Source organism: Callorhinus ursinus, unplaced genomic scaffold, assembly GCF_003265705.2.
Source record: "Callorhinus ursinus isolate GAN/ISIS: 27379988/994484 unplaced genomic scaffold, GSC_fseal_2.0 scaffold13, whole genome shotgun sequence".
Taxonomy (NCBI): Eukaryota; Metazoa; Chordata; class Mammalia; order Carnivora; family Otariidae; genus Callorhinus; species Callorhinus ursinus.
This window is the reverse complement of record NW_027397075.1, coordinates 31,832,019-31,844,969: the sequence shown is the minus strand read 5'-3', so window position 1 is coordinate 31,844,969 and position 12,951 is coordinate 31,832,019. Positions and strand designations below refer to the sequence as shown.

The 12,951-nt window shown below is 37.2% G+C and overlaps 1 protein-coding gene across 1 annotated transcript in view; it reads left to right on the top strand.

The window, feature by feature from the left end:
* SLC9C2 (solute carrier family 9 member C2 (putative)) overlaps positions 1-12,951 on the top strand; it is a 105,449-nt gene that overhangs the window by 44,306 nt on the left and 48,192 nt on the right. The window contains exon 13 of the mRNA XM_025877739.2: positions 571-675. Within this exon, the coding sequence (XP_025733524.1) occupies positions 571-675 (105 nt within the window). The remainder of the gene's footprint in view (positions 1-570; positions 676-12,951) is intronic.

Sequence of the window (12,951 nt, the reverse complement as noted above, 5' to 3'; positions counted from 1 at the left end):
GAGTTGATACCTGGAAAAAAAAAAATAGTCCTCCTTTTCTCCTGGGTCTGCTTCTCCTGCTTTAGTTTATTCTAAAAAACTTGATCCTGCTAATGAAATGTCAGAAAACTTAGGAAGGGGGATATACTCACTAGCTTTGCTATCTTGGTGAAAAGACTTTGAATTCTCTCTAAAGAGAAGTTCTTGGTTATCTGGCTTTATTTGCCAAATACAGGAGAATTGGTGTTTTTACGCACTGGCTGATTTAGTAACTATGAATGGCCTCTGCCAAGCTCATGTTTCCAACCATTTGAGGAGTTATTATAAAAAGCAGAAAACACAGGTTGTTTCAGAGAGCGGTCAAGCATAGACAGGTTTGGGGGAGAATCTGACTTGCAAATCTCCCCACATTAATTGTTACTTTACCACAATTAAAAGCAAGATTTCTCATACAGAGAGCAAATCCAGTTATACATAGCCCTTCATTTTAGCAATTCTGATTTATTGGAATCATTGTTGAGTGATGTGTTTGGCAGCTCCTATATACTTTAGCTAATTTTTAACTTTATCTCCTTATGTTTTTAAACTTAGTCTGATCCTTATCATGTTTCACATGATAACAAAAAGGAGGAGGAGTCCCCGACAGAAGAAGTTTTAATAGAAGAAGCCAGATTGCATGTAGCTATAATACAAATGGTTGGTACAGTTCACATAATCTGCTTTTTATTTATTTATTTTTAATTCTTGCAATGCTCTTATGTCTTACATAAGGCTTTCAGGTGACTAGAAAAAATATTTTTTCACCTTTTGATAGCCTATTGGTTATTAAAATTTGTTTGCTTTATTAAAGTTAAAAAATAACAATAAATGTCTTAGGCTTTAAGTTCAAGTCACAAATCTTATTATTCTGTTTCTAGGTCTAGTAATTTTTAGCAGTTGACTTTTGAGGGGTCTTTGAATAGTATTTGGTGCCATTTATGTACTTATTTAACTAAACATCTTCAAATATTTGAAACTGCTTTTATAAATTTAATATATTTGAGTTTTTTATATAAAATTCTCTAAAATGCTTTTTTAACTCTTGCAAATCTAATACATTAAAATAAAACTAGTGAATCAAAAATTCTCTTAAAATATTTAAGATTTAAGATTAAATGTTTTAATATAAGGAAGATTGTACTTTTAAATAAATAAATATGTATTATATAACTTATATTAAAAATAAGGAAAAATCCTAGGTAAAATTAAGTTTAAATCAACTTATCAAATTACATATTTTACATTGGGGTTATAATCTAATAGGACAAATTTCATTCAATCTTACAAGTATACAAAAATATGCCCATATATTCATTATGCCCAGAATCCATTTAAAACTTATTATGAAGAATTTTTAACATATACAAAAGTAGATATAACACTGTAATGAGTCCCTATGTACCCATCACCCAGCCTTAAAAACCAACATGACTAATCTTGCCCCATCTGCAGCCTCATTCACTACTCTTCCTTCCATATTATTTTGAAACAAATTCCAGATATCATATTATTTCATCTGTAAATACTTCACTATGTATCTCAAAATTTTAAAGCCTTTTAAAAAACATAGTAAATGTTAATATTGTACCTAGAAATTAATAATAGTTCCTTAATAACATCAAATATCAAGTCAGTGATCAAATTTCCAATTGTCTCAATGTGATCAATGTGCATTTTCACAGTTTACATACATATATTTAAAGATTTATTTATTTGTTTTTTAGAGAGAGAGGGAGAGCGTGAGTGCAAGAAGGGGGAGGGGCAGAGGGAGAGGGAGAGAGAGATTCTCTTGTAGACTCCCCACTGAGCATGGAGCCCAACATGGGGCTGGATCTCACAACCCTGAGATCATGACCCTGAGATAATGATCCTGAGCCAAAATCAAGAGTCGGACCCTTTACCGACTGAGCCACCCAGGCGCCCCTCACAGTTTGTATTTTTAAAATTGAATTTGTATTTGTATAATTACAATTACATTGTAATTAATGGATATGCCCTTTAAGTCTCTTTTAACCTATAAATTCTTTCTTCTTTTTTTTTGTTGAAGAACATATTTCTCCTTAATACAAAAATATTAATACTATGTTTTCATTTTTTAAGCATTTCTAAACTTAATTTAAAATATTTTCAGGGTTTGAAAGTTTCTTACCCAGAGCAGTACAGTATGGTCACAAATTTTCTGTAGATCTTCCTATTAAGAGGTGGTGCATATATCCCTCCCTGCTACCCCTATCTCATTGAATTTGGGCTGTTCCTATGTCTTGTTTTGACCAATAAAATGTTTCAGAAGTGACTTTGGGAATGTTAGAGCAAAGCATAGAGCCTATGCTTTGAGAAGATTTACAGCTTCCACCTTCTACTTTGAATACCAACCTGTGATTATCATGTGAGGAAACTGGCTTGCCTGTGAAGAATGAGAGGCCACATAAAAACAAACTGAGGCATGCAGCCAAGAGTTGGTACCCTACTACCAGACTTGTAAAAAAAGCCATGTTAATTCAAGGGTTGGGGCAATAGACCCAACCTCTCAATGGTAAGAGATGCAAAGAATTTGTGACCATATTTTTGTTTGTTTGTTTTTTCTTGGATGCTTCCCCCGACCCAGTTTTACTTTGAGTAATAATTGACATACATTACTGCATAAGTTTAATGCATACAGAATGATGGTTTGATTTACATATATTGTGAAATGATTACCATGGTAGGTTTTGCTAACATCCATCTTCTCATATAGATATAAGAAAAAAAAAAGAAGAAAAGGAAAACAAATTTAGGATGTAACTATATTTAATATATCACAGTGTGCTCGCTGGCCACAAATATTTATATCCCTCCTATAAACAAAATACACTTATCCTTTTCTAAGACCTCCACCACCACACACACATACCAAGCTTCATCTTATTATGGTATCAGACTCAAAATCCAGTATCTCATGATCTGCATTTGGTCTAGGTATGCTGAGACTCCTTGATTGCATCTCTTTAAGTATGATTCCTCTTGATCTGGAGAGCTATGAACTAAGAAACAAGTTATCTGTCCTTCACCCCACTCCCCAACATTTAGTGCCAATCAACAGACACTTCTATTCAAGAAGGGGAATAACAGGAAATACTTATTAATCACTGGTCCATGGCAATTCTGAAATCCAGCTAGGAATATGCACCAGAGCACCTTATTCTTTACATTTCCATGGGAAATAATCTATGTTTGTAGCTGACTGGCCTTTTCAGCCTGATTTGTCAGTAGAAACTTGGGATGTTTCTATTCATTTAGAATAATTTCTTTTTTAATCCAACCTGGTACAATTTCCTTAAAAACGTGTGTATTTTCAATCAATCTGATTATAGTCTACTCCATAATTCCTTTTCAGACAGGCCACATGTCTGAAGATAAGAGCCGGAGAAAGCCTTTTGTCTGCTTGAGAAGATAGTGTGAGTGCCAGCTTTAATCTTTCAGTGGACTTCACAAAGGGTTTTCAGGCACACCCTTGATTTGATCTTGAACCCAAGGCCATATTTTACTGTCAGCACTCTAGATTTGATCTTTACTTTTAGCTCTTTTGCGAGCTGGAGAGACTGCAGATGAGAAACAAGTTTAGTTGGCAACCTGGCAAATCATGGACTCTAGATTTTCTCTGATTTGTGCTGCAGAGTAAACTGCTTCTCCTTGGTTTCTCTCTCTCTTCCCATGCTTTATCATAAGTAGCTTAAACAGTTGATAGTTTTAATATTTCTAGAATATTAGAAATCTAAAAATATTCTTAGTAGCCAAGTTCACTGGGCACATTTTCCACCTTCCAAGTGGCCTCAGGTGACAGTATTGCCCATTGTGGGGCCTCTTCATTAGTACAGCTGCCTCCCTTCTGCCCCTTAAACCAGTTTTTGCACTGCTCTCTGACTCTGCTCACCCCCAACTCCCAAAGCTAATGTCACATGTTTTACCCCTTTGTTATGGAGGCTCTGCACAATTGATACTGATTTCTGTTTTGGTTAACCTTTGCTGTATGTCAAACTAGCCCAAAATTTACTGGCTTAAAACAATGGCTTATTATTTCTCATAGTTCTGTGGGTTGGCAATCTAGATGATTCTGTCATCGGTCTTGGCTGGGAGCATTCATGTGTCTGTGGTCATCTCATAGTTCATTGGGACTGGAGGGTCCAGAATGTCCTCATTCACAGATTTGGCAGTTGATGCTAGTTGTCTTTCAAAGCACTTTGGTTGTCTTCCGTATGGCCTTCTATTTTCCAGTAGAGTGGACTGGGTTTCTTCTCAGCATGGTGGACTCTGGATTCCAACAGGGTAAGAGGAGAAGCTGTGAGGCCTCTAAATCCTAGGTTCTGGAATTTGAATAACATAATTTTTAATCCCATTCAATGAGTTAAAGCAAATCACAAAGCTAGCCCAGAGTCAATGAGTGAAGGGGTAGACTCCCTTTCTTGGGAGAAGCAGCAATGTCAGTTGCAAGGGGGCATGGATGCAGGAAGGCATGGATACATTGGGGCCATTGTCATCATGACCTACCACATTTGCTTTTTTTAAACTAACAATCCCATGTAGTAACCCACTCCCATGTTGTCTTTTTTTTTTTTTTTAGTAGGCTCCATGCTTAATGTGGAGCCCAACCAGGGGCTTGAACTCATGACCTTGAGATCAAGACCTGAGCTGAGATCAAGAGTCCAACACTTGGGCGCCTGGGTGGCTCAGTTGGTTAAGCGACTGCCTTCGGTTTAGGTCATGATCCTGGAGTCCCAGGATCGAGTCCCGCATAGGGCTCCCTGCTCAGCAGGGAGTCTGCTTCTCCCTCTGGCCCTCCCCCCTCTCATGTTCTCTCTCTCTATCTCATTCTCTCTCTCAAATAAATAAATAAATAAATCTTTAAAAAAAAAAAGAGTCCAACACTTAACCAACTGAGCCATCTAGGCACCCCTCCATGTTGTCTTTTTTTTTTTTAAAGATTTATTTATTTGAGAGAGTGAGAGAGAGTGGGAGGGAGAATGTGAGCAGGGTGAGGGGCAGAGGGAGAGGGAGAGAATCCTCATGCAGACTCCACACTGAGCATGGAGCCTGACATGGGGTTCAATCCCAGGACCCTGAGATCATGACTTGAGCCAAAATCAAGAGTCAGATGCTTAACAGTCTGAGCCACCCAGGCTCCCCCTTCTCCATGCTGTCTTTTAATGGCTTTTCTGAAAGTGCCCTCTACTGGCATTCCTCCTACTCTTGTGACCCCTTTCCTTTTTGGTCTCTTCCACGAACTCCTCTTTTTCTTTTTATCTCTTTAATGTTAGTTTTCCTTAGAAGAGTTAACTCTCTCCATCATTCTTACCTTATGATCTCTCTGTCCTTGTTCCCAGCTGCACTCATAATCCCCACTGAACTCATCTAAAACCTGTTCTTGTATTCCTGGTCTCAGTGAATGGGCTCATTACTCCTGGGATCACTCAGATCAATCCTCTTTCTTCCTCCTTTTCCAAGCTTTATCAATCTTACCTTCTAAATATTTGTCAAATATACCCCTTTCCATTCTTGTGTCTATTAATTTAGGACATTATAACCTCTTGCCTAAATAATAACCTTCAACTGGTCTTCCTACCTCTAATATTTTGATTATCAAATCACAGTGACTTATCTAAAAGACAAAGAGGACTGTACCACTTTCCTGCTTAAAATGGCCCCTCAGGTCCTACAGCATTTTCCAAAGTGAGTTCCAAAGCACACTTGCTCCACAGAATGTTTTTTTTTTTTTTGTTCCACAGAATGTTAATAGAGACTGCATAACAACAAAAAAAGTTTCCATGCTCAAGTTTGGGAAATGCTAGTTTAAACAAAGTTAAACTGGTTTCTTATGGAACCCCTTCTTGTAGAATATCTCAGAATTTTTAACATACTGTTATGCATTGAGACTCTCTAAGAGGGAATATTGAATATCCCCTCTCCCACTTCCTCACAAAGCACATTTATTTGGTGGTGGGGGGTGGGGTGGGGGTGATTCAAGTAGTATTTCACAGGATTAGCTTATTACCTTCCAGGAAGAGTTTACCTACGAGATCAAGTCTATATATAAGTACAAGATCTTTTGTAATCTGGCCCCTACCTGTTTCTCTGATTCTGTCACCATTCTCTGCCCCACAACTCGTCCTTTACTGCACTCACCATGCTCACTCACCATGCTGTTTCTCATCTCTCTGCATGCACTGATGATGCCCCTCTCTGCTTACCTCCTTCTCCACTCTGCTCCCCCCATCTCCATCCTTCATTTGGATAATTATGCTCATCTTTAAAACTCAATTGAGGTGTCATCTCTTTCATGAAGTTTTTTCTGACCCTACCCCACATCAAGTTTAATTAGTTGCCTTGTGGTTACTATTATCTTTTCACATTTCCTACCCTGTTTTACAGGTCTGTGTGCCTAGTTTCCCCTTCCTTCACTAGGCTATGAACTCCTTAAGTCTTGGATTATATCTGCAGTGCATTGGCATGGGGCTTGGAACTGAGTGGACATTCAATAAACAAACTTAATTTAAAAATTCCATCATATTAGTAAATCATAATTTTCTTGAGCCAAACCTATTTCTGGATAGGCAGGCCTGGAAATACTATAGGTGTAATAATTATATATATGCTTCAGAACTGACCTCTGGGACATACCTTCCCTTATAATGGGTGTCTTCCCAGGGCTATCAGGAAAGCTTACAAAATGGAGATATCTATCAACTGCTTCAGTGGCCCTCAGAATAAGGATAGCTTGGCCATTGCCCTTCTACCCTTTAGAATGTAGCTTCAGAGTTCATATGCTTTATCTACCCATAAGTTATGGGTGGATCATTTTCCTATTTCCTGGAAAAGGAGCTGGTAAATAGATGACTATTACCTCAAAAAATAAGTGGCATGAATTCCCTGTTTTCCTGTAGTGACTATTATCCCTACAATTGTAAAACTTGAGAAAATGTGCTAACTATAGTGGAGGTTGGAAACAACATTTATAAACAATGGGTAAGCAAGAGTACCTGGTCAGCACTGAGGAAGTAAGCTTAGGCAGTAGTCTTAGGAGGTAACTTTAATCTTTAATATTAGTGGCACCTAAAAAGGTGTGATTTTTCTCCTGAATTTTGTTGGGTGGTTGACACAAGAATACAGTCTACTTATTTTTATAAGATGTTTTATAGAAGCCTCATGGTAATCACAAAGAAAAAACATATAGTAGATGAAAGATAAAGAGAAAGGAATTAAAGCATACTACTACAAAAAATAAGTCACAAAGGAAGCCAGTTAGAGAAGAAAAGGGAACAAAGGAACTAAAGAAACAGAAAACACTGAACAGAATGGCAAAAATAAGTCCTTATCTATCAATAATTACTTTAAATGTGAAAACTTAAATTCTCCAATCAAAATACAGAATGGATGAATGGATTTAAAAAACCCAAATCCAACAATATGCTGCCTACAAGAGACTCACTTGAAGGACACACATAGGCTGAAAGTGAAGGTTTAGAAAAAAGATCGCATGCAAATGGTAACCAAAAGAGAGTAGGAGTGCCTATATTTATATCAGTTAAAATAGACCTTAAGGCAAGGGGCGCCTGGGTGGCTCAGTCATTAAGTGTCTGCCTTTGGCTCAGGTCATGATCCCAGGGTCCTGGGATCAAGCCCCACATCAGGCTCCCTGCTCAGCAGGAAGCCTGCTTCTCCCTCTCCCACTGCCCCCCTGCTTGTGTTCCCTCTTTTGCTGTCTCTCTCTCTGTCAAATAAATAAATAAAATCTTTAAAAAAATAGACTTTAAGGCAAAATTGGTCAGAAGAGACAAAGAAGGTCACTATACAGTGGTAGAGGTACAAATATATCAAGATGATATAACATCTGTAAATATAAATGCCTAGCACTGGAGCACCTAAATATTTAAAACAAATATTAACAGAACTGAAGGGAGAAATAGATAGCAATAAAATTATAGTCAGGGACTTCAACATCCCACTTTTAACATTGGTTAGATAATACAAACAAGAAAATTAACAAGGAAACAGTGGATCTGAATAATACTTATAGATCAAATAGACTGACAGACATATACAGAACATTTCCTTCAACACACCAAAATACATATTCTTCTCAAGTTCACATGGAACATTCTCCAGGATAGATCATATATTGGATCATAAAGCAAGCCTTACCAAATCTAAGAAGATTGAAATTATATCAAGTATCTTTTCTTTATATCATTATAAAGATGGCATAAGACTAGAAATCAATGGTATAAAATGGTATAAACGGCATAAAACTAGAAATCAACAACAGGAAGAAAACAGAAAAATTCATAAATGCATGGAAATTAGACAACACAACTCCTGAACAACCAATGGGTCAAGGAAGAAATCAAAAGGGAAATCAGAAAATAACTTGACAAATGAAAATGAAAACACAATGTATCAAAACCTATGGGATGCTGCAAAAGCAGTTTTAAGAGGGAAATTTATAGTGATAAATGCCTACATTAAGAAAAAAGGAAGATCTGAAATAACCTAAGTACACATCAGGAAATTAGGAAAAATAACAATTTGTTCTTTGGGCCCATTTTTATGGGCCTAAATTTAGCAGAAAGAAGGAAATAATAAATGAAATAGAGACTAGAAAGACAACAGAAAAAAATCAATGAAACTTAAGAGTTGGTTTTTTGAAAATATAAGCAAAAATTGCCAAACCTTAAGCTAGAATAACCAATAAAGAATGAGAACTCAAACAAAATTATAAAAAAGTGGAGACAATACAAACTGACACCATGGAAATACAAATGATTGTAAGAGGTTACAATGAACAATTATAAGTCAAAGAGTTAGATAACTTAGAAGAAATAGATAAACTCCTAGAAATTTAGAATCTACCAAGACTGAATCATAAAAAAAGTAGAAAATCTCAGCTGACCAATAATGAGTAAGGAGATTGAATTAATAACACAAACTTCCCAGGATCCTCTTAATAGATGCAGAAAAAGCATTTGACAAAATACAGCATCCTTTCTTTTTTTTATTTTTATATTTTTTAAAGATTTTATTTATTTATTTGACAGAGAGAGACAGCGAGAGAGGGAACACAAGCAGGGGGAATGGGAGAGGGATAAGTGGGCCTCCTGCTGAGCAGGGAGCCTGATGCAGGGCTCGATTCCAGGACCCCGGGCAGACGCTTAATGACTGAGCCACCCAGGCACCCCTTCTTTCCCCCCCTTTTTAAAGATTTTATTTATTTATTTATTTATTTATTTATTTATTTATTTATTTGAGAGAGAGCTTGAGTGAGAGAGTACAAGGAGGGGGGGAGCACCAGAGGGAGAGGGAGAAGCAGGCTCCCCACTGAGCATGGAGCCCAATGTGGGACTCAATCCCAGGACTCTGAGATCATGACCTGAGCTGAAGGTAGATGCTTAACTGATTGAGCCACCCAGATGCCCCTACAGCATCCTTTCTTGATAAAAACCCTGAAGAAAGTAGGGATAGAAAGAACATAACTCAACATCATAAAGGCCACATACAAAAGACTCACAGCTAATGTCATTCTCAATGGGAAAAACTGAGAGCTTTTCCCCTAAGGTCAGGAATATGACAGGGATGTCCATTCTCACCATTGTTGTTCAACATAGTACTGGAAGTCCTTGCTTCAGAAATCAGACAACAAAAACAAATGAAAGTCATACAAATTGGCAAGGAAGAAGTCAAACTTTCACTCTTTGCAGACAACATGATACTCTATGTAGAAAACTAGAAAGATTCCACCAAAAAATTGCTAGAACTCATACATGAATTCAACAAAGTCACAGGATATAAAATCAACCTACAGAAATCTGTTGTCTTTCTATACACCAATAATAAAACAGCAGAAAGAGAAATCAAGAAATCAATCCCATTTACAATTGCACCAAAAACCATAAGATACCTAAAAATAAACCCAACTAAAGAGGGAAAAGATCTATACTCTGAAAACTATAGAAAACTTATGAAAGAAATTGAGGAAGACACAAAGAAATGGAAAAGCATTCCATGCTCATAGATGGGAAGAACATTGTTAAAATGTCTATAGTACCCAAAGCAATCTACACATTCAATGCAATCCCAATCAAAATCCCAATTAAAATAACACTAGCATTTTTCACAGAACTAGAACAAACAATCCTAAAATTTGTACATAACTACAAAAGACCCTGAATAGTCAAAATAATGTTTTTTTCAACAAAAAAGCAAAAGCAAAGTGGGAGACATCACAACCCCAGACATCAAGCTGTATTACAAAGCTGTAATCATCAAGACAGTATGGTACTGGCACAAAACAGACACATAGATCAATGGAAGAGAATAGAGAACCCAGAAATGGACCCACAACTCTATGGTCAGCCAATCTTCGACAAAGCAGGAAAGAATATCCAATGGAAAAAAAGACAGTGTTTTCAACAAATGGTTTTGGGAAAACTGGACAGCAACATGAAAAAGGATGAAACTGGACCACTTTCTTACACCCTACACAAAAATAACTTCAAAATGGGTGAAAGACCTAAATGTGAGAAAGGAAACTATCAAAATCCTAAAGGAGAACGCAGGCAGAAACCTCTTTGACTTTGGCCATAGCAACTTCTTACTAGACACATCACCAGAGGCAAGGGGACAAAAGCAAACTATTGGGACCTCATCAAGATAAAAAGTTTCTGCACAGTGAAGGAAATAATCAACAAAACTAAAGGCAACAGACAGAATGGGAGGAGATATTTGCAAATGACATATCTGATAAAGGATTAGTATCCAAAATATATAAAGAACTCATCAAAATCAATACCCCCCCAAATAAATAATCCAGTTAAGAAATAGGCAGAAGATATGAACGGATATTTTTCCAAACAAGACATTCAGATGGCTAAGAGACACATGAAAAAATGCTCAACATCACTCATCATCAGGGAAATACAAATTAAAACCACAATGAGATACCACCTCACACCTGTCAGAATGGTTAGAATTAACAACTTAGGAAATGACAGATGTTGGCAAGGATGCAGAGAAAGGGAAACCCTCTTACACTGTTGGTGGGAATGCAAACTGGTGCAGCCACTCTGGCAAACAGTAAGGAGGTTCCTCAAAAAGTTAAAAACAGAACTACCTGAGGGGTGCCTGGGTGGCTCAGTCGTTAAGCATCTGCCTTCGGCTCAGGTCATGATCCCAGGGTCCTGGGATAGAGCACTGCATTGGGCTCCCTCCTCAGTGGGAAGCCTGCTTCTCCCTCTCCCACTCCCCTTCTTGTGTTCCCTCTCTTGCTGTGTCTCTTTGTCAAATAAATAAATAAAATCTTAAAAAAAATAGAACTACCCTAGATGCAGCAATTGCACTACTAAGTATTCATCCAGAGGATACAAAAATGCTGATTTGAAGGTGCACCTGCACTCCAATGTTTATAGCAGCAATGTCCACAACAGCCAAATTATGGAAAGGGCCCAGATGTCCATCAACTGATGAATGGATAAAGAAGATGTAGTATTTATGTACAATGGATTATTACTCAGCCATCAAATAGAATGAAATCTTGCCTTTGCAATGATGTGGATGGTACTAGAATGTATTATGCTAAGCAAAATAAGTCAGTCAGAGAATGACAAATATATGATTTTACTCATACATGGAGTTTAAGAAACCAAACAGATGAACATAGGGGAAGGGAAGGAAAAATAAGATAAAAACAGAGAGGGAGGCAATCATAAAACACTTAACTATATAGAACAAACAGGGTTGCTGGAGGGGAGGTGGGTGGGGGGATGGAACAAATGGGTGATGAGCATTAAGGAGGACATTTGTTGGGATGAGCACTAGGTGTTATACGCAACTGATGAATCACTAAATTCTACTCCTGAAACTAATATTACACTATATGTTAACTGACTCAAATTTAAATAATAATAAAAAAATAAAAACCTCCCCACAAAGAAAAGCACAGGACCAGATGGTTTCACTGTGAATTCTAACAAACATTTTTAAAAAAGATTTTTATTTATTTATTTTAGAGAGAGAGAGTGGGAGGGGGCAGGGCAGTGGGAGAGGGAGAGAATCTCAAGCACATTCCCTGCTGAACATGGAGCCTGATGTGGGGCTTAATTTCACGACCCTGAGATCATGACCTGAGCCGAAATCAAGAGTTAGATGCTTAAACAACTGAGCCACCCAGGCGCCCCCTATCAAACGTTTTAAAGAAGAAATTTATACCAGTCCTTCTCAAAGTCTCAAAAAATTGAAAGAAGGGAACACTCCCAAACTCATTTTATGAGGTTAACATTATCCTGATACCCAAAAGCCAGATAAGACACTATCTTTCTTATAAGAAAAGATAAATACAAATCAATACTGTTGAAAAATACAGATGCAAACATTCTCAACACAATACTAGCAAATGAAATTCAACAGCACATTAAAAGGATCATGAACCATGATAAAGTGGGATTTATCCCTGGGATGCAAGGATGGTTCAATATCCACAATTCAGTCAAACACCACACTGGTAGAATGAAGGATAAAAATAATATGATTTTCTCAATAGATGCAGAAAAAGCGTTTAACAAAATTCCACACCCTTTCATGATAAAAACTCTCAGCAAATTGTGTACAGAAGAAACATACCTCAGTATAATGAAGACCATGTGCAACAAACCCACAGCTAACATCATACTCAATGGTGAAAAGTGGAACGCTTTCTTCCAAGATGAAGAACAAGACAGGGATGCCCACTCTTACCATGCCTATTCAACGTAGTACTAAAAGTCCTAGTCAGAGCAATCAGGCAAAAAGAAGAAAGAAAGAAAGAAAGAAAGGAAGGAAGGAAGGAAGGAAGGAAGGAAGGAAGGAAGAAAGAAAGAAAGAAAGAAAAGAAAAGAAAGAAAGAAAGAAAGAAAGAAAGAAAGAAAGAAAGAA